At 41.4% G+C, this 21,258-nt stretch overlaps 1 protein-coding gene across 1 annotated transcript in view; it reads right to left on the reverse strand.

Moving 5' to 3' along the window:
• The window catches only part of DNER (delta/notch like EGF repeat containing), a 318,800-nt gene that overhangs the window by 113,726 nt on the left and 183,816 nt on the right, over nucleotides 1-21,258 (reverse strand). Inside the window, exon 6 of the mRNA XM_025930353.2 lies at nucleotides 4,690-4,843. Within this exon, the coding sequence (XP_025786138.2) occupies nucleotides 4,690-4,843 (154 nt within the window). The remainder of the gene's footprint in view (nucleotides 1-4,689; nucleotides 4,844-21,258) is intronic.

A 21,258-nucleotide genomic window follows, 5' to 3' on the forward strand; every position in this document is an offset into this window, starting at 1 on the left:
TGAACTTACTGGCAATCACCAAACTCCCTGAGTCTATCTAAGTAGAATTATTAAAATTCATATTCTTAAAATGCAACTCCCTAGCCCTACGTCAACTGAGAGTCAAAGTATTTTTTATTGTTATTGCTATTACTGTTATTCAAAGTCCCAATTCCCCAATTCCCCAAGGAGAATCCTGTATATCTGTATGTGCCTCATAGCCAGGATGTGCTATTAACATGGAAGATGTTAAGTCATCTTAGATAAAGGTGAAATCCTTTTCCCCACTAATAAGTAAAAATAATTAGATATGCTTCTGAAAAATTTCAAATCAGTGGGTAAATCATCACAGTGCAGAAACGCCTGAGAGTAAGCACAATTAAAAATGTATTAGGCTGGGGCGCCTGGGTGGCTCAGTCGGTTGGGTGTCCGACTTCAGCTCGGGTCATGATCTCACAGTCCATGAGTTCGAGCCCCGCATCGGGCTCTGTGCTGACAGCTCAGAGCCTGGAGCCTGCTTCGGATTCTGTGTCTCCCTCTCTCTCTGACCCTCCCCCATTCATGCTCTGTCTGTCTCTGTCTCAAAAATAAATAAACATTAAAAAAAAAATTTAAAAAAAAAATGTATTAGGCATCCAGTCATTCCTAACTCTGTCAGTAGCTTTGTAGCAGGTGGGACACAATATAAAGTTTCAAATATTACATATTTACACAAATGGGGTATTTTCAAAAAAGAAGAAAAATAAAATTATAGTAAAAGATGAAATTAGCTCCCTATCTCAAGAAACATATACAAAAATAAAATTCATACTAAATAAAGGCTGGCAAAATTGAATTTTTAAATGCTTACTGGAAAATATAGGTTAATATCTTTTAGTTCTCCAGGTAAAGAAATACTTTCTTAAATAGTACATAAAATGTAGTAACTAGAGAAGTGTGCAGAATACAATAAAAATGTCCATTCATCAAAAGACCCCTCAAAGCGAAAAGACAGCTTACGAAGGAGAAAATACTTGCAGTTCATACAGCTGACAAATGGTTAGGATCAAAAAGAAACAAAGGACACTTACCAACCAACAAGAAGAACACACACACACACACACACACACACACACACAAGCAAGAGATAGGAAAACAGTATTTCATAGAAAAGACACACACGTGGCTAATAAAGATATGAAGAGGAGCTCGGGGTCACTAGTGAGCCACAAAATACAGAAACCACAATGAGACACCTTTTTGCACCCATTCAGTCAGCAAAAATGAAAACTTCTGATACTACAAAACATTGAAGAGGGTGTGAATTCACAAGACCAATTATGCATCACACGTGGGAGCATATAAGAGCGTGACCACTTTGGGAAACCCTCTGACATGACACCCCCCGCCAAAGTGATCAATTACGTAGCCTATATTCCAACAACTGCAGTCCTAGGTATATACCTAAAACAATCTCCAGCACACAGACGACCAAAGATACATACCCAAATGTGCCTGTCGGTCCCGGTCCATAGGGGAATAGGAGAATGGAATTTGATACAGCAGTCCAAGAGAACGAGCTCAAAAATATGGACACATCTCATGGAAAAAGAAAGCACCAGAGAATTACATGCATGATACCATAACATGACTCATGCATGGCACGGTTTTTATAAACATGAAAACAATTAAAGTAAAACTAAATTCTTCTATGAAAACATGTAAATAGTCTAACTTTACAAAAAGGAAAACCAAGGACAGATCAACTCAAGATTCAGAGTGATCATTCCCTGCAGATGGGGAGGGGAAGTCCAGGAGTGGGCTAATGAGGAAACTATTTGACTAGTTATGGGGTTGAACTTCTGGGTTTTTTTTTTTTAATTTTTTTTCTTAATGTTTTTATTTATTTTGAGACAGAGAGAGACAGAGCATGAACAGCGGAGGGGCAGAGAGAGAGGGAGGCACAGAATCGGAAGCAGGCTCCAGGCTCTGAGCCATCAGCACAGAGCCCGATGAGGGGCTCGAACCCACAGACCGTGAGATCACGACTTGAGCCGAAGTCGGACGCTCAACTGATTGAGCCACCCGGGCGCCCCTGAACTTCTGGTTTTGATGTTGGTTTCCCCAGGGATTATTACATTATTAAAATAGCTACGAAAATATACAAAAGCAGATTGCAGACAAAATGAGAGAGTGTCACCAGCCAAGCATTATGACCGTTCCAATTCTGTGCACATGAGCTCCTTTAATAAAAGGGACAAATGCCCTTTGAGAACAGACTTAGGTAAAATATCAAACTGAAATCATTCCAGTCCAGACAGTGACAAGCTCCACCCACCAACCCTGACTGGGACTATTTATAGAAGGTTTGTTATTTGTTCTAACACGACTTACAAAGCGGAAATTGAAAACATCTTAAAAATCCATCACTAGATGGATTAAAACATGAGGCCATGTTCATGCTTTCATTAATTCACCTCATCAGCACATTGACAGAGTGCCCACAATTTGTCAGACACTGTGGGACACAGTGATGAGCTAGACCGACTGGGGCCCCACTCCCATGGGGTTAACTCTGGTGGGGAAGACAGGCTATAATCAAAAGATCACATGTGTAAATGTGCCCTGAAAACAGATGAGGGCTGTCAAAGAAAGGAGCCTGGGGTTATGGAAGGGAAAGAGGGAGGGAGACTAGCTTAAACCATTTAGTGACACTTCCCCGGGGACAGGGGGCATTTAAGAGAGATCTAAAACAGAAACTTGGTGGTATTTATCTAGGCGGAAGGAAGGCAGAAGAGGGGCTGCGTAGGAACAAAGACACGAGACAGGCCTGCAAGCAGAAGGGAGCTCAGGCCGTCGGGGAGATGAGAGGCCGAGGTGGCCAGACCCAGAGCACGGTGGGCAGTGCGGTGAGATGGGGCTGGAAAGGCGGGTGAGCAACAGGTCACAGAGGAGGATGAGGCTGAGGATATCGGTCTATTTCCAAAGAGCAATGGGAAGAAGGGGTTTAAGTAGGAAGGCAGCTACAACAGATCGGCACTGGAAAATGATCACCTGCCACCATGAGGAGAATGGAAGGTATGGGGACAAAAGCCGGTGCTCACTTTAACAGGATCACTCTGGTTCGGTGTACAGCAGGCTCAGGAGAACACGGAGAAGCGGTGGGAGGTACCCCAGTAGCACAGACAAGGGGCAGAGGCAGCTAGCTTAGGGGTAGCGTTAGTGGGGCTGCGGAGAGGGTAGTAGACTTGAGAGGTCTCTAGGCAGTAAAAACGGAGACCACTTGGAGGTAGAAGGGGTGTGGACAGTGAGGGACAGGGAGGCACCCAGATGGGACACTGGAAGCTGAGCAGAGTGGGGCTGGGGCATGATGAGCTCAACTGTGCAACGGCTGAGCTTAAGGTGGCCCGGGACATCTCAAGGGGGATGTCAAGTAAGCAGTAGATAAGGGGGTCTGGAGGGAGTCTGACCTGGAGATACAAATTTAGGAGACACGCTGTGTGACTGTTGAAATGAATGAGGCAAATCCATATGTAGTGACGTGAAAGGTTGTCTATGATGTACTGGCAAATATACACATACTATAATCACTTTTTTAAAAAAGCGTATAGGAAAATAACCATCTGATGTCCAAGAGAAATATACACACTCACATGTAGATGCGCGTGCACACACACACACACACACACACACACACACACACACTGGGTCTGGAAAGAATTTATCAGGTTATTTACCTATCCCCGTGATCGATCTTTTGGTTGGAAGAGATGAGTGAAGAACTTTCATGTATTCATATAAACTTTAGCATCGTTCGGTCCCGTTTCGGACAGTGAGCACTTCCATCACTCCAACTGCCCCTTCTCTCTATCCCTCTGGCGTTCCCCAACTCCCACCTCTTCCTGAATCCCCACCCAGGGGCCAATGTTGGCAACAGGACGAGATGGAAAAGGAAAGGTGATGCCAGTTTTGCACATTATCTTAGAGTGAAAAAGGAGAAATTTGGGGTTTGCTTTTAAGCTGTATCGAAAGAGCATATCAGAATGTTCACAGTAATGCCATTCCTGCTCCTTGAGGGCTAATAACTGAATTGGCTGAGCAGTTAAGTCAATTGAGATGACTGTGGAACACAGAAGTCTGTGGGCATACTGGCTTCTGTGTTCTCCTACTGGTCACCCATTGTGCTCCAAGGATTCAAAAGTCTCATGTAAAACCCACGAATCCCTCACACTGATCAAAGAACGCTGAAGACCTCCCCCACTGTGGAGAACAGTGTACCAAGAACTCGGCTTAATGAACACACATGAACAAAAGGAAATTAACAAAAACGGGAGGATGAGGTGGCTTCACATAGCACCCCGCACAGTTTATTCTAGATTTTTCTTGTTACTAAGCATAATCACCCAGCACAGTCCCAGTCTACACTCAGTGTGTATTTGCAGGATTGTTTCTGAAATGTCCAGACCTCTCTTTGACCAAGCATATCATTATCCCAGAACAAAAATGGAGGACCGCTAAGACAGAAGCATCCTAATGTCAGAAAGCGAGCCAAGGAACAATAATGTCTATCCCCATGTGGATTTCCTTCTTCAAATGAAGCACACATCGATAGCATCAAGTGAGATCTTCAAGTTGCCTTGTCTAACAGCTAGACAATGCGTTGCTTACGCATCCTTAATGTGTATATTCTACAGAGAGATAGGTAGTAACCATTATCTATGGAAATCATACCAGCAAGGCAGACGCAGGTGAAATTGCTCCCGTCTTGTTTTTCATTTGCATCTATGCAGCTGGCGTTGTTCTGGCAAGGCTCCTTCTGGCAAGCATCAAATTCTTCACAGAAAGTGCCCACATACTGATCATCACAGCTACAGGAAAAAGTTGCCTGAAACACAAACATATCATATATGTTACCTGAGTCCTCTAAAATGTATGCTTTGGCTCTAAAATGTAACTCGAAGTTCAAAGGCACGGCTTCTTTTTATAATTACACCAATACTGAATGTTTTCATCACATCACTTATATTTTGATCTGATTACAATCATAGCTTTGAGAGATATTGTATGTATGTCCTTACATTTTTATTTCAAACATTTACTTTTCTCATTCTTTTTTACTGACATTTATCCCAACCATTTTCAACCTTACTAAAAATAGAAGTGGAAAAGATAACTGTATTTTAAGCAAAAATGAAGTTTTGCTGACCTGACATGGAAATGACAGTTTTGCTAGAGCAGATACATTGTGCTATAGCCATTAAATTAGATGTCATGCCAACCAGCTAAAATCCTTCAGCACAGTCAGCACTTGCAACAAAACAAAAACAAAAACAAAAACAAAAACAAAAACAAAAAAACACCATCAAATGTCCTACCCTGACCACCTTCCAGAGCACTGAAAGAATTTACTGAATCACCCTGTAAATTAGCCTCAACGTACAGCTATGCAGATGATCTGAGAGCAAGGGAAAAGAAAAGGAGTATAATCCAAGTAAACTTTTTGTTTGGTTTATATCACTGCTATCTTGGTAACAAGACCATTAACTCAGAGCACTACATTTGGTTGGGAGCTTCATTTCTGAGAGAGTTGTAAAATCCAAGTAAAACCGAGCCCTCCTGCTCTCAAGGCCTTAGTGCCTGAAGGTGGCAACCACCTAAAAGAAACACTAATCTGGCCCCAAGTCCCGTGTGAAGCAACGGATGTTGTTACTGCAGATCTTCATGAAGAGGGGAATGGAGGAAACAAAGGAACAATGTATGAGCAAAGCTTACTACTTACAAAAACTCAAAACAAAACAGAAAAAAGCACCTTCCCAGCATTCCCCAAGCCCCTACGTGAGGCAGGTGTTCAAATCTCTACCCATCCAAAGCCCCACCCACAGACTCTCCCAAGCCCACCCTTCTTCTCACCTCCTCCTCCCCAGTCCCAGCCCTCTGCCTCCAATCTCAGAGAGAGACTCTTCCCTCTTCTCCAGGTGTTATTAACTCAGAATCCCCACCCGGGTCCCTGACCCCCAAGCACACCACGGTGCCTTCCTTCCTCCTGAAGGAGGAAACGTCTCCATTCCTCTCTTTAATATATATATATATATATATATATATATATATATATATATATATATATATATTTGCCTCTCAATCAAGTTTAATAGTTCTTGCCCATTTCTTGATACATGTACTACTGCATATTTAGATTTCTTTGTAGCTACCGTTAATGAGCTACAAAACATTCTCCTCATCCTTTTCTGATAATACCCATCATACTTCTTAGCGGTTTTTACTGACATATAAAATGCTAGAGTTATATTACTGGCCATCATGCTGAACTCTCACTACAGATCAGAGCTTTTACTTGATCCTCTTGGTTTTTTTTAGATAAAACAACCCTGCCCCAAAGTGCATATCAGTTGCAAATAATGATAATGCCCCCTTCCCTTCTCCAGTCCTCACGGTTGCATTGGTGGCTCTTCTAGAATAAGCTTGATTTCGAAGGGAGGTCTGCAGAATTTGCCACTAAGTAGAAAACTGGAACAATGACTGAATTGTATCAAATGCCATTTTAGCTTCTTAAAAAACAATAATCTCTTTCTTTCGGTCCTTGACCTAGCAATCTGTGAATGTTCAAATGCCCTACTCCTCACCCCACCTTGCATTCCTAGAAGGAACACCCCAGAGGCATTATGCAAACTTGTGTTATGGATGCATTCTATTTGGAGCTATACTTTGAGCGCTTTCCATTTAACCTGCCCCATCCCAACAGACTCTTTTTCTAAGAAAGGCTGTCCTGTGCACAGTGAGATCATAGTTTATACCATAATAAGATGCTCCTCACCAAAAGTGACCAAACCAGGAGTGGATGGACCCCTGACCTCAGCAACCAAGCAAGAGGCCAGACGGTCACACATGACATTTAGCTGGACCAAACTGCCAGGTTTTATGTAGGTGTGTTTCTTTTGTTAATTGAATGCATTTTCGTTAAGGGAATATGAGAAATCCTTGTAATCTGCATAATCAACTCTTTTTAAGTTTCAGAATGCATTCTTCAATTATATGTTAGAAACCAGAACAAGTAGAATAAAAGCAATGGCTTTTCTTCTTAAGTTAGAGTTAAATTTTCTGCCTTCTGTTTCCATCCTCTCTCACACCTCTTTGGGGCAAATGGAAAATTCCCTCTGCCTGTAGCAACAGTTGACTTCTTGTCTGGTTTCTCATGATACTGTGAGTTTTCTTCCCTTTGTGTGTGTTTGCACAGACTCTATAGTTGGAAGCTGGGAGAAGTTGCATCAAGGACTGTTAGAAAGGCAGCCTTGTAAATAGGAAACTCTTTTTCTAGAACTATCTGCTAAGGAAAATCTTGTCCTTGTCCAAACGTGCAACACAACGCACCTTGGATATCTTCAGAGATGTGTCTCGAGCCCTTTGTGCATCTGTGGATTTACGACTGCCTTTGAAATGTAAACACTGTGCGTGTCCAGCTCGTACAATTCCGAAAAGGGTCTCAGTATCATAATAAATTATTATGTGTCATTATTTCTGGCAGCTGTCTTCTAAAATTTACTTGGTTTGTATCCAGAAGTTCCACGTTACAGATCAATTTCCTTGGCTATTTGGGGGATGTAGTTTGCATATAATTCTTCTGTTGTGTCCCATGGAAAATATGTTGCTGGTGGAAATAAACTATTAAAAGCCCCAAATCAAATATCTTCAAGTTATCTTTGATTGACTCTAAAGCTAAAACAGAAGCCGCACATTTTGTTTTGCTTTGTTTTCAGCAGAAAGCTGGAAAGAAACTTCAAGAAACTGTTGAAACAATGGTTTTTGACCAAGAAAAACCACAGAATTGATTCTTAAACTTTGGCTGATGGATCAGGAAGAAGATTAAGAAATGTTTACATACCCATGACCACAAGATGTTAGTGAGGTTTTTATGTATTCTGTATCATACGTCCATAACATTAGATTTCTTCCTAAGTCTATCTTCTAAGAACAACCAGCTTTCCTATATCGAGAGGTCTGTTTTACTACTTGCAAGACTTGATTTGTAAGAAGCATGAATGTGTATTAGGAAACTACGTTGTTGGCATATTTGCCGTGGAAACCAGTGATCAGTGAAAGCTGTAAACTGTTACACCAACCTTGAGAAGTTTCACCCACTATAATATCACTAATTAGGTCCAATTCACTTAACCAGCACAAAAGACAAAACGGACTTACTTAAAACTAGTCGGTTAGTGAAATTACAGAAAGATATTTCCTTGCAAAGTTATTGTGTAGTTCTACGTAAAAGGACTTTTCAAGTAAAATGAAAAGAGATTAATTTCAAAGCCCAGTGCAGAGTCTCAATTTTCCTCAACAGTTTGATGTCAAATATTCCATTTGTGCATTAATGAAACTTTCTAAGTGGGAGGAAGCTCACTGTGAAAAGGTCCAGGTTTAAAAAGCTTCTGTCACACCTGCATTCATCTATTCATCCACACGGGCACTGTCCTTGGTCCTGGAAGCATAAACATGCAGAGGACTATCTCTCAGAAATTATCATCTAGTGTACTGTGGCTGACAATAAATAAAACAAACAGGTAAACAATGTAGTGAATGAGGTGATAAATGCCACGGGGAAAAATAAAGTAGGGAAGGGGAAGAGAAGGTCCCTATAAGAAACATCCCTCTTAAACCTCCTATTATTGTATTTTCCAAAAGGACTCTGGTGAGAACATTTTGTGCCATACATCACTTGGTGCCTCCTTTATAAAGTCCTGCCCAGGAAAATTCGCTCATTTAAGTGCCAGTAAAAGTTATGCTAGTGGTGAGAGCTGATGTTTTGTCCTCGTGAACAACACGGACCATGTGACTGCCCAGGTTTCCTCCTTTTTGATTTGGCTGTAGTATGCTCTGTCTACGGCAAGTTCACCTTGAACACCCACTTAGGGTTCTGTGACCTATATGGCTACTTCCTCTTCCTGACTTGGATATTGCATTCTAACTTAGATCTTCACTGACTCTGACTTATTTTTTTTGTATTTTTTAATATTCCAACTTTATGAAATATGGAGTCAAATGTCTGATAAGCCCATATTCCCCAGCAAAGCACAGAACGCCCTTGGCAATCTAGCCCCATCTACTTTTTCTGTCTCATTCCCTGCAATTTTCACTTCTCAGTAAAGCCTAATTGTCATGAACAAATGATCCCACAGAGACACGTTTTCCGAAGAGCTTTCTCTCTCTCTGTCAAGAATCGGAATTCATCGTTCTACTTTACCCTCCCTTAAACAAAGTACACAGAAAACACACTTATCTCTTTTTGGTGCCCCGGTGATATCAGCATGAACATAAAAGTCCCAGCTGACTAGACAGTGAATCTCATTGTTTATAGAGCTTGCTTACGTTGAATTTCCTCATTAATCTTCACCACATCTGTCAGGTGGCTATTATCAAACCTATTTTAGGAACTTAACAGACTCAACAGAGAGGACAGATACATTCTGGAAGGTGTCCCAGCCAGCAAGTATAAGGTCAAGGCTTAAACCTGCATCATCGACTCCAAACCTTTTCCACTCATAGCTGGATATTGTCCTATCATCACCATGATGGTCTGTGTATCCCAAGTGCATGTGGGGCGCCCTTCACCCTGACTCTAAAAATAACCCCAACAACTGTGTTATTTTGGTTCTTGCTCCAGATTGTCTGGTTTGTCTACCTCCTCTCTTGCCGTCTGGCTGCCTTCCTTATCAGCATGATTGTCCTTTTGATTCGCTGATTCTAATTTCTCTTAGTCTTAAGAATAATGTCAAATTTATTCAAATGAGGTTTCAAAATAGAGTAAAAATATCCATCCTGAGGGCTGAAAGTATCTCTTGTACATAAAGTGCCTCATCACTCATGGACACACTTGAAAACTTTGATTAGAAAATTCTTCACCAGAATTGAAGGTCCTTGACATCTAGAACTTTAGTTACTCATACATAATAGATGCCTGAGTGTTCACTGAATTGAGCTGACTTCCTAACAGGCTGTTTGAGGGTAGCCTCGAAGGACATTTCTGTGCAAGTAAGGGGTCTTCTACTTCCTTGTCTATCTCTGAGGGTCTTGCGTTCTGCTAAGATGGCATCACAGCCAAAATCCACACATTCTTACTCCAGGGGATACTGGGACAGAAGTTGGGGGATAAGTCCCAAGCCAAAAGGTGACTAATGGGCCCCTAAACCCCTGAAAATGGAAAGGAGATTATTTGAGCCACTCCTGGCCAAAGACTCCCTGGACTAATTTCCACTTCCATCAGGGACCAGTCTGGTTGCAAACAACATCTGGGCTATTCGCAGTGAAATGTATGAACATCTGCAAGGTCAAAACTCTAGCTAATGAACCGCTAGTTGTTGGAAAAAGGAGACACAGACATGGTGGTTTGCCAAATTACTCTCACTTTTATAAATGTTCAAAAATCTCCACAATAAGAAATTTTGTTGGGGGGGCGCCTGGGTGGCTCAGTCGGTTAAGCGTCCGACTTCGGCTCAGGTCATGATCTCACAGTCTGTGAGTTCAAGCCCCACATCGGGCTCTGTGCTGACAGCTCAGAGCCTGGAGCCTGCTTGGGATTCTGTGTCTTCCTCTCTCTCTGCCCCTCCCCTGTTCATGCTCTGTCTCTCTCTGTCTCAAAAATAAATAAAAACATTAAAAAAATTTTTTAATAAAAAAAAGAAATTTTGTTGTTTTGGGGGCACCTGGGTGACTTGGTTGGTTAAGCATCCAACTTCAGCTCAGGGCATGATCTCATGGTTTGTGAGTTTGAGCCCCACATTAGGCTCTGCGCTGTGCTAATAGCACAGAGCCTGCTTCAGATTCTCTCTTTCTCTCTCTGCCCCTCCCCTGCTCACACTCGCTCTCAAAAATAAATAAATAAACATTTAAGAAGAAAAACAAGAACTTCTGTTGTTTTTATGTAAGCATCTGGCTGAGTCTCAAGGAAGGAAAGACACAACTTTGGCAAATGAGAATCACACTCCGTATCACGTGTCCGGATCCTCCCTGTGCAATCTGCTAGTGCCTTTACAGTAGGGATGCTGTGGAGAACATTGTGTGCACATCACTGAGTCCTCCACGTGTGAGGTCCCACTCCAGAAACTGATTTCCTATCCAGAACACCAGGAGAAGCACCCCTTGCCCTAGACTGACATGCATGCTTTCTTCTGTGGACAACATGAATCATGTCACAGATTCCCTCTAAACAGCAGAGTCTTCTGGAAGAGCAGCTCAGCCAATCCTGTGCGGGGGAAGGCGGGCCGCCTCTCAGCTTCCCCAGCACACAGAGGTCAGGAGCAGGGCACACCCAGCCCAGGGCTCCAACAGGAGAGCAATTCCTGCTTAGAGAAGACCTCTCTAAACCAGTTCTCTAGACGCTGGCAGGGTCAGGAAGTAGAGTCTGTTTCCTAGCAAGAGAAATCTCTGGAATCTTTCTGCTCCTAGTTAATGAGGGAGCCCAAGTGCAACTGTCCATGAAAATGATTCCCTGAGTAGGGGATCTCTGTAGACCCTCTTGCAGAGAGCTTACACTGCCGTGAGTGCACTTTAGGAAAAGGAGGCAGGGAGTCCCCACTGCCTAGTGTAATAACACAGGAGGGCTCAGATTCCAGCCTGAGCTGTCCCATCACCCCCAAAATGCACTGACTCTGAATCTGTGGACATGGAAGCCACAGAAGCCTCATCCTGGCGGTCCTCAGCCAAGGACCTATTATTCCAGCTCCTAGGAATCTGACTGGATGGTCGTTTGGGTCTGAAAACACATAGCTGACAAACACTAAAACTTAGATAAAAAGGATTAACCATAGCACACATTTTTGTTTGGTTAAGCATAGGTGAGCTATAACTGAAGGCTCAGAACACTAGTCTAGCATGCTCTTTTAGACAAGTAGAATTAGCCTTTTACTAAACCCAGATTTGGTATTTCAAGAGGCAGAAATGATTATCTGGATGTAAAATTTAAGACACTACCTGAGAATGCTTATTATGATATAAAAGTCCCTACACATGCCTTTTTTTTGAGCCCAGGCCACACACAGACCCCTGGAGCCCAGCCATAGAGAAAAAGTGTTGCCTCCTGCTGGGAACACAGTAAGCTATCTCAAAGGGAAACTCACTATGAATTACATTTTTAAAATTTTTGTCTATTGGCTGGGTCTTACTGCTCATTCATTACACATATAATTTAAACAATATGCTTGAGTTTGCTTATGGCTCACAGTCTTATTTGTCATTAGCCTCAGACATACTATTGCTCTTCTATTTGGGTTCATTCATCTCAAACACAGCAGCTTATTTAAATACAAAAAGTAAGCTTGGAAAACATGCAGATCGGGGCACCTGTGTGGCTCAGCTAGTTAAGCGTCCGACTCAATTCAGGCTCTGGTCATGATCTCACAGTCATGAGATGGAGCCCCAAGTTGGGCCCTGCACTGGGCATGAAGCCTGCTTGGGATCCTCTCTCTGCCCCTCCCCTGCTCGCTCTCTCTCTCTCTCTCTCAGGAAGGTAGGAAGGAAGGAAGGAAGGAAGGAAGGAAGGAAGGAAGGAAGGGAGGAAGGAAGATAGATGGGAGGGAGGGAGGGAGGGAGGAAGGAAGGAAGAAAGAAGAGAGAGGGAGGAAGGAAGGGAGAGAGGGAGGGAGGGAGGAAGAATGGGAAGGAAGGAAGGAAGGAAGGAAGGAAGGAAGGAAGGAAGGAAGGAGGGAGGGAGGGAGGGAGGGAGGGAGGGAGGGAGGAAGGAAGGAAGAAAGAGAAAGAAAGAAAGAAAGAAAGAAAGAAAGAAAGAAGAAAGAAAGAAAGGAAGAAAATATGAAGATCATATAAATATTAAATTCAAAACTTGACATTCATGAATTCCTAGAATTCATCTCTTTGGCTTAAATGTTAAATTCTGAAAAATAGGAACAATAATAAATGAGAGCCCTGTTCTTTCCTTCCAAAGGACACTGAAGTTTACTTTATTACTCAAGGGAGAAGAAAGTAAATGTCTTTCAGGAAATTTTGTAAAAGGCTTTCTCTCTAAAAGTGGATATATGGATTGGCAGAATGGAGACATTCAAAAGCAGTTTCTAACCATATCCTGGCAACTTCTGTGTTCTCAGCACTTTGAGCATGGCTGTAATTAAGCATAAGATTTCAATGGAATCAGCCTGGATCTTCAGCTCATCAGTATCTGTGCATTTATTTGATGAAAAGTTATAATCCATTAGCAAATGTAAAGTTTGACTTTAAAAAAAAGTCACTGAAAATTCATCTTGTATTGAATTTCCCTGGGGGGGGGGGGTAACAGGCTGATCCCACAAGTAAATGAGATACCATTCTAATTTTCTTATCTTAAAATTTCATCTAGTCTTCTAGTTATTTCTTTTGTTACATGAAAAGAAAATGGTAAAGAAAAAGCTTTAATAAAAAGGACATTTTGAGGTATAAATTATTGATGAGAAGGACTCATTGAAAAATAAAGACCAATCCTGTAACATCTTCCTCAAGCTACCTCAGATGGAAAACCCACTTTGAGTCACATTTTTAAATGTAAAGCAAAGATGTTCAACCAGTGGTAACTTCTGCGGATAGGAAGCCGACGGAGACAGGGCAGGGTACCCAACAACCATCTACTGAAAAAAAGACCCCACTATATGCCAAGAACCATATGCTGAAGAGCCACTTAATCCTCCCAACAGTCTTGTAAGATCAGAATAATTTTTCTATTTCACCAATAAGAAACAGTTCAGAAAATGTAAGTAGTTTGCTCGAGGTCACACAGCCCCTCAGAGGCCACGGGAGGCAGATTCAGTCTCGCTGCAAAGACATTCTTACCATTTAAGATATTCATAAATGCAAGGAATCAAGTTACAAAGTAGGAGGGGTGAGGATCAAACACCATTCTGAAAAGGGGGGTGACAGAAGCATCTATGCACTAGGTGGGAATTTGAAGGGGACGGCCTCCAAGGCCTCTTGAAATCTTAGATCTGATGCACCTCGGCTGCAGTCCCATGAGGCCACAAATCCTCACTGCCACTATCTTCCTGCAGGTGATTTCATGCCACCCTGGGGTGCTGACAACCACCTCATGGGTTTCTTTCCTACTCTCATGGCATGGATGTGCCAGGGCTGCCATAACAAAGGGCCACAGACTGGGTGGCTTAGACAACAGAAATCTACGATCTCCCGGTTCTAAAAACTGAGAAGTCTAAGACTTGCAAATAAAATAACTGTATCAGTAAAACAGGATGAATGAGTAGTTGACTTGTCCCTCTTCCCTGTTCCTGCCTGAGGTAATGAAAATCAAATAAAATCACAAGTGAGATTTGATATAAGCAGACATTAGAAATCAGGCTGAGGCAGGCAAAACCTCTTTGACCTCAGCCACAGCAACTTCTTACTCAACATGTCTCCAGAGGCAAGGGAAAGAAAAGCAAAAATGAACTACTGGGACCTCATCAAGATAAAAAGCTTCTGCACGGCAAAGGAAACAATCAGCAAAACTAAAAGGCAACCAGTGGAATGGGAGAAGATATTTGCGAACGACGTATCAGATAAAGGGTTAGTATCCAAAAATCTATAAAGAACTTATCAAACTCAACACTCAAAAACAAACAATCCATTGAGGAAATGGGCAAAAGACATGAATAGACACTTTTCCAAAGAAGACATCCGGATGGTCAATAGACACATGAAAAGATGCTCAACATCACTCCTCATCAGGAAAATACAAATCAAAACCACAATGAGGTACCATCTCACACCTGTCAGAATGGCTAAAATTAACAACTCAGGCAACAACAGATGTTGGTGAGGATGCGGAGAAAGAGGATCTCTTTTGTACTGCTGGTGGGAATGCAAACTGGTGCAGCCATTCTGGAAAACAGAATGAAAGTTCCTCAAGAAACTAAAAATAGAACTACCCTACGACCTGGCAATTGCAATACTAGGTATTTATCCAAAGGATACAGGTGTGCTGTTTCGAAGGGACACATGCACCCCCATGTTTAGAGCAGCACTATCAACAATAGCCAAAGGATGGAAAGAACCCAAATGTCCATCGATTAATGAATGGATAAAGAAGATGTATGTGGAATGAAATCTTGCCATTTGCAACAATGTGGATGGAACTAGAGTGTATTATGCTAATTAGTCACAGAAAGACAAATGTCCTATGGCTTCACCCATATGTGGAATTTAAAATACAAAAGAGATGAACATAAGGGAAGGGAACCAAAAATAATATAAAAACAGGGAGGGGGACAAACTATAAGAGATTCTTAAATACAGAGAACTGAAGGTTGATGGAGGGGTTCTGGGTGGAGGATGGGCTAAATGGGCAAGGGACATTAATTAAGTAGGACACTTGCTGGGATGAGCACAGGGTGTTATATGTAGGGGACAAATCACTGGAGTCTACTCCTGAAATCATTATTGCTCTATATGGTAACTAACCTGGATGTAATTTTTTTTTTAATTTCAGAAAGAAAAAAAAACGTTTTCAAAAATAAAAATTACTCAAAGCAGAAACTACAAGATGTTCAAAGGGAGAGAGGGAGGAAGAAATCAGGCTTCGGTAAGATCATCAAAACACCCAGTCTCTTTTTTCCCATTAAGATCACACCGACCATTCACAAGTCTTGGGAAGGTCAAGTGCTCAAATGGATGTGGTGACCACACAGGAGCTGCCTGTATCTGGCCCAGGTAAAAGGTGCAACACCTGCTCCCGTACAGAGAAAACCCCGGTTCCCTGTCCTGACTGTATCAAACACTCCAACTGCTCTGGGTCTCTCCTTAGGTCGGTCCTGAGTGGCAGCTTTTGTCCTTTTGGGGATGAGCCATGGAGGGCTCAAGACCCTTGTCACCATCTGACACTCAAAGTCCAGAGATGGGGAGATAGTCCACCTGTGTGACATTCACCTTAATGACAGGGCTCCTGTCGGATATTCTCTGATGTGTGGTTCTTAACCTTCTTTCTTCTCTCTTTATCCTTCTGTTTCCCTGTTTCTCTTCCTTCCTGTTGGGCCCTTCACATGTGTGGTGGATTACATTCATGGGCCATGGCTAACAAATACGTGTGTGCTCCAGTTCTAATCTTTAGCAGTACACGGGTCTTCCCTGTACCTGGACCACTAGCCTAGCTTTATTTTCTTAGGGGACCTGTAATTCTTCTTTGCCTCCATCCTCACATCTGTGTTCCTCCTCTATAAGGTTGTTTAGTAGTTTATGTATTCTTGTGGATAGGCTCAAACCCAATCCAAGAGAGATGTTGAACAAATAAGCAAAACACAGCAGAGCTGATATAAAGCATCAGTTCAGCCTTCCTTGTGCAAGGTGAAGGCGATTGTTCAGCCCCTTCTCTCCTATTGAAATAAGAATGTACATGTAGTCAGAGTGGTTAAAATGAACAAATCAGGAGACTATAGATGCTGGAGGGGATGTGGAGAAATGGGAACCCTCTTGCACTGTTGGTGGGAATGCAAACTGGTGCAGCCACTCTGGAAAACAGTGTGGAGGTTCCTCAAAAAATTAAAAATAGATCTACTCTATGACCCAGCAATAGCACTGCTAGGAATTTACCCAAGGGATACAGGAGTGCTGATGTATAGGAGCACTTGTACCCCAATGTTTATAAGCAGCACTTTCAACAATAGCCAAATTATGGAAAGAGCCTAAATGTCCATCAACAGATGAATGAATAAAGAAGTTATGGTTTATATACACAATGGAATACTACGTGGCACTGAGAAAGAATGAAATATGGCCTTTTGCAGGAACGTGAATGGAACTGGAGAGTGTTATGCTAAGTGAAATAAGTCATACAGAGAAAGACAGATACCATATGTTTTCACTCTTATGCGGATCCTGAGAAACTTAACAGAAGACCATGGGGGAGGGGAAGGGAAAAAAATGTTAGAGAGGGAGGGAGGCAAACCATAAGAGACTCTTAAAGACTGAGAATAAACTGAGGGTTGATGGGGGTGGGAGGGAGGTGGGTGATGGGCATGGAGGAGGGCACCTTTTGGGATGAGCACTGGGTGTTGTATGAAAACCAATTTGACAACAAATTTCATACGAAAGAAAGAAAGAAAGAAAGAAAGAAAGAAAGAAAGAAAGAGAGAGAGAGAGAGAGAGAGAGAAAGAAAGAAAGAAAGAAAGAAAGAAAGAAAGAAAGAAAGAAAAAGAAAGAAAGAAAAAGAGAAAGAAAGGGAGGAAGGGAGGGAGGGAGGAAGAAAGGAAGAAAGGAAGAAAGGAAAGAACATGTAAATATTGAATATTAAGTATCATACCCTAAATTCCAAAAGTTCTGTCCCCGATACCATGGAATTTGACTAAAAACATTTCCTCAGTATTCGGAAAGGAAAAAAAAAAACCCGACAACTATCTTTTCATTTTATTGTGAAAGATTTTACGTACAGTCCCTGATTTAACAAATGCATTTCTCACTTTATTGAATTTAAAGGCACACAAATTGAAGTGAAACCAGCAAAGATGGGAAGGTCCTATCATTCATTTTAATTAAATCTTATCTCATTAAACATTTGTTGCTTTCATCATTTTAATACTGAGAAAAAAGGCAGGTTATATCTAATAAATGTGTTTCTCCAAGATAATTAGAAAAGAATCATTCTAATAATTTCCAGAAGAAACTCATCAAAATATCTAACTCAGGGTGGCAACAGAATTAGTTAAGTTCACAAGCAGGATGAATCTTGCTTGCTTTCAAATTATTTTTATTAATCTGTAATATTAACATGAAATGATCTCTTCCATGTAATAATTTAATCCTCCAATTCTGAGTAAGAAAGAAAAGTCTGGATACAAATTTTGAGTATAGGAACATTAACACTGCTCATATCTTCCTTTCAAACTTACTTGGTTAATGTATCATATTTTAACCATTTTGATGCTGGCATGATTCATGTAGGATTCTTAGAACAGGATATTGGTTTGAGGTTCTTTCTTCAGAGAAAAAGAAAATGCACAGTTAATTCCCCAAAGCCTCCATCCCCCCATTATCAGATGGGGATGATGAAATGTCATGTCACGGGGATGTAGAGGTGGAAGTCCCTGGGCTAAACACAGATCCATGTAAGTGCTGGGAAAAAAAAACCAAACAAAACATTAAGTTCATTTCCTCTTTCATGTGAATAGGGCTCTGACACAGGCCGGCACGCCTTGTCCTCTGGCTACCACAGAGGACAGTCCTCAGTATGGGAATCAATCTCAACTAATGTTTTCTCATTATAATTTTTAGATGCTCATGTTGGAAAGAAAAAAAAGTCCTATCAGCTGGCCCAAATTCCTGTCTTCTCTGAGGGATGCATAAATGAGCTTTAGCTATGGAATAAGGCTCCAAGTCATTTATGACATCGAATCAGTTTATTTAACATAACATCTGTCTCAGATGACTGGCTCAGATACCACCAGCCTTCCCTGTGTCTAAGAGCTGGGGAGAAATGAAAATCAAACACAGGGCTCAGATTTGCTGACAAATCTCACCTCCCCAAACCTAGCTCCCTGTTCTCATATCCAACACCTAGAATTATCTACTATTCTCACACCTACTAAAACCAACCCCTTACTAAACTAAATTACTCAGTTTTAATGATAGATAAAACCTTAGCTTGATACGATTTTAGGCACATTTGCATTTAAATAGGAAATCATGCCTTTATTACACAGGAATCAAGCTCAAATAACAGGATTCCAGGCATCCCTCCAGAATGGTGTGTCAAGGGAATTGGAGAGGAAAAGACCTCCCTAGATATCCTTGGATCTTACACCAGCGCAGCACCCCCAGACCACGGCCTTCTGTCCAACAGCATGGGCAACGAGATGAAACCAGTGTCAAGTTACTTTTATTTTTTAAAAACATTTTTTAAAAAATAAAGAACCTTCAGTTCAAAAGTAAAGACCTCCAAAAGAAAAAATTAAAAATAAATCTATTTCTTCCGACTACTGCTGGCTGATAACCATGGTTTTGCTTATTTTTTAGGAGACCCTTTTGGCAAGGTTCTCCTTGGGGAGCAATTACATATTCACGAGCATTTCTGGCGAAAATTGGTATTTGTCAACAGCTTTAGTTTTTAACTGCAAAATTAAAAATACATTTAGCTACAGTGAAGAGTCACTAAATTCTACCCCTGAAACCAATGTTACACTATATGTTACCTAGCTAGAATTTAAATACAAATTTGAAGAAAAAATTTAAGTAATAAGCAGCACTTCAAAACAATGGGAAAAAAGTAACAGACAAACTGCCAATTGCCCATTTCTGTGGCCAACTGCACCAACATTTATTTGTTCATAGCACCGGTTTTCAAAACAAAACAAAACAAAAACGATAATGTATAAAGCACATGCTAGGGACTTTGGATTCAGAAATTCTAGCATCAACTTTGTCCCAACAATTATCCTTTAAAATTGGATCTCTGAGAAGGAAATTAAACATGAGCCTAGCCCCAAATGACTTCCACTAAAGTGAATTAAAACCTGTTGCGCAGGCCAGAAGTGTTCCTGGGTAGTTCAAAACAGGCTGAGTGGAAGCAGAAACTTCCAAGGATAATAGGGTTGGAGCGCCAAGGGCAGCAAGGGCCACAGGAAAATGGCTGCCGATGGGAGGAAACGAAGGATATTTTCATTGGTTTGCATATTGTATGTGCCACCTTTTATTTGTAAAGAACTTTACAAAATGCTTCCACATAAAAGATCTCATTTCACCTTCCATTAGGACATCTTCCAGCTCCTATATGGATGTGTGCTAATGCCAGATCTTGTTTGTGTCTCAGCCCTGTGACATGGGCTTTGTCATCATCCCCATCATTGGGATAAGGCCCATCTCCTTAATGGCCTCCCGGCTCCATTTGAAAACCCCTGGACACAAGTCACCATTTAATTTCAGCTTCACAGGTGCTTCACAGGTGCTAGTTGCACATCATTGTGACTAGAAGGCTCTGGGGGATTAAGTGACTCAATATCACTGAGTAGCAGGGTCGGACCTTGACCCCCCTGATCTGCCTCCATGTGTACTGGCTGCCACAGAGCCACAAAGCCTCATACGTCATCAGAATGGTCTGTACAAGCGTGCAAGTCCACACTGACATCGTCTGGACCCAATACAGGAACCGCTCTCTTTAAACACATGGGTATTTGCTGTAGCCTTGAATTCTCTCTCCAGCTAGATGACAAAAATAATGCCTTCATATGATCCTTACCGTTCTAAACAAAGCTAAATGTTAGTGCCTTTGGAAGTACTATAAAATTCCTAAATTTCACCTCTTCCTGAAATCATGTAAGTTAATTCCCGAGAGTCTCTATATCCACATCCAATAATTTGGGTGAAGAAAATGTCCACATCACAGGGCTGTGGTGAGCGGAAGATCCTTTCTATCAGGACACAGCAATGCAACTCACGTCTCCATCCTGTGAATTTCAACCAAGCTGAATTTAATGGAGTCTATCTGATTAATTGCAAAATGAATTGTTCTTTCAGTAGAAAATGGAACGTATAATATTGTACTAATCTAAATATGGAAGCTCATACTTAACATTTGTACTTAGTTTAGCAACCTGAAAAAGCCCTGCAGGCAAAAGTCACATTTGGCAGCTGCTTCCGATGTTACCTATCACAACATGGTACTGTTTTTTTTGTAATCCCCCAAATCTTCCATGTGTAAAGAAACCCCCAAAATAGAGCAGCAAGCTTTGGTTGAAACATCAATGAAGATAATTCCAACTTGAAGAAAAGTGATCACATTACACTGTGAGTTCCCACAGTCTGTGACCTTGGCCTGTGGGGCAGCCTTGCCCTTCACCGAATCCAAGTTCAAACCAACCGTGGCATTTGCCACTCATCTTGTTGTAGGCTCTCTTTCCATTCCAGACCCTTACAAAACTTCCTCAGCAGGTGGCTTCCTCCCCACTTCAACTGCTGTTATATTTCAGTCTCCACTGACCTTTAATGTCCCTTGTGTTAATTTGCTTGATTTGTAATGGCTCTGTTTGACTTTTTGTTACTGGCACTATTGGGTGGTGATTACCTTTTGTACTTTGCTCACCAGCTCTTCAGTATATACCAAATTAAATCGAGACCAGGTAGTTTTAAAGAAAATGGATACAGGTAAATAAAATGTGATGAAGAAAGCATTTGAAGAAATGAAAAAAGCAAGTAGGAAAGAAAGACCAAAATCATCTTAGTAAAGTTAGGAGGAGAGCAGCTATTAAACTACAATGTAGACATAAAATAAAGAGAGAAAAAGCGAAATTTTTTAAGTTTTTCCACAGACATACATCTAGACACACACG

The sequence above is a fragment of the Puma concolor genome, chromosome C1, assembly GCF_028749965.1.
Source record: "Puma concolor isolate L17-30 chromosome C1, mPumCon1.1.hap2, whole genome shotgun sequence".
NCBI lineage: Eukaryota > Metazoa > Chordata > Mammalia > Carnivora > Felidae > Puma > Puma concolor.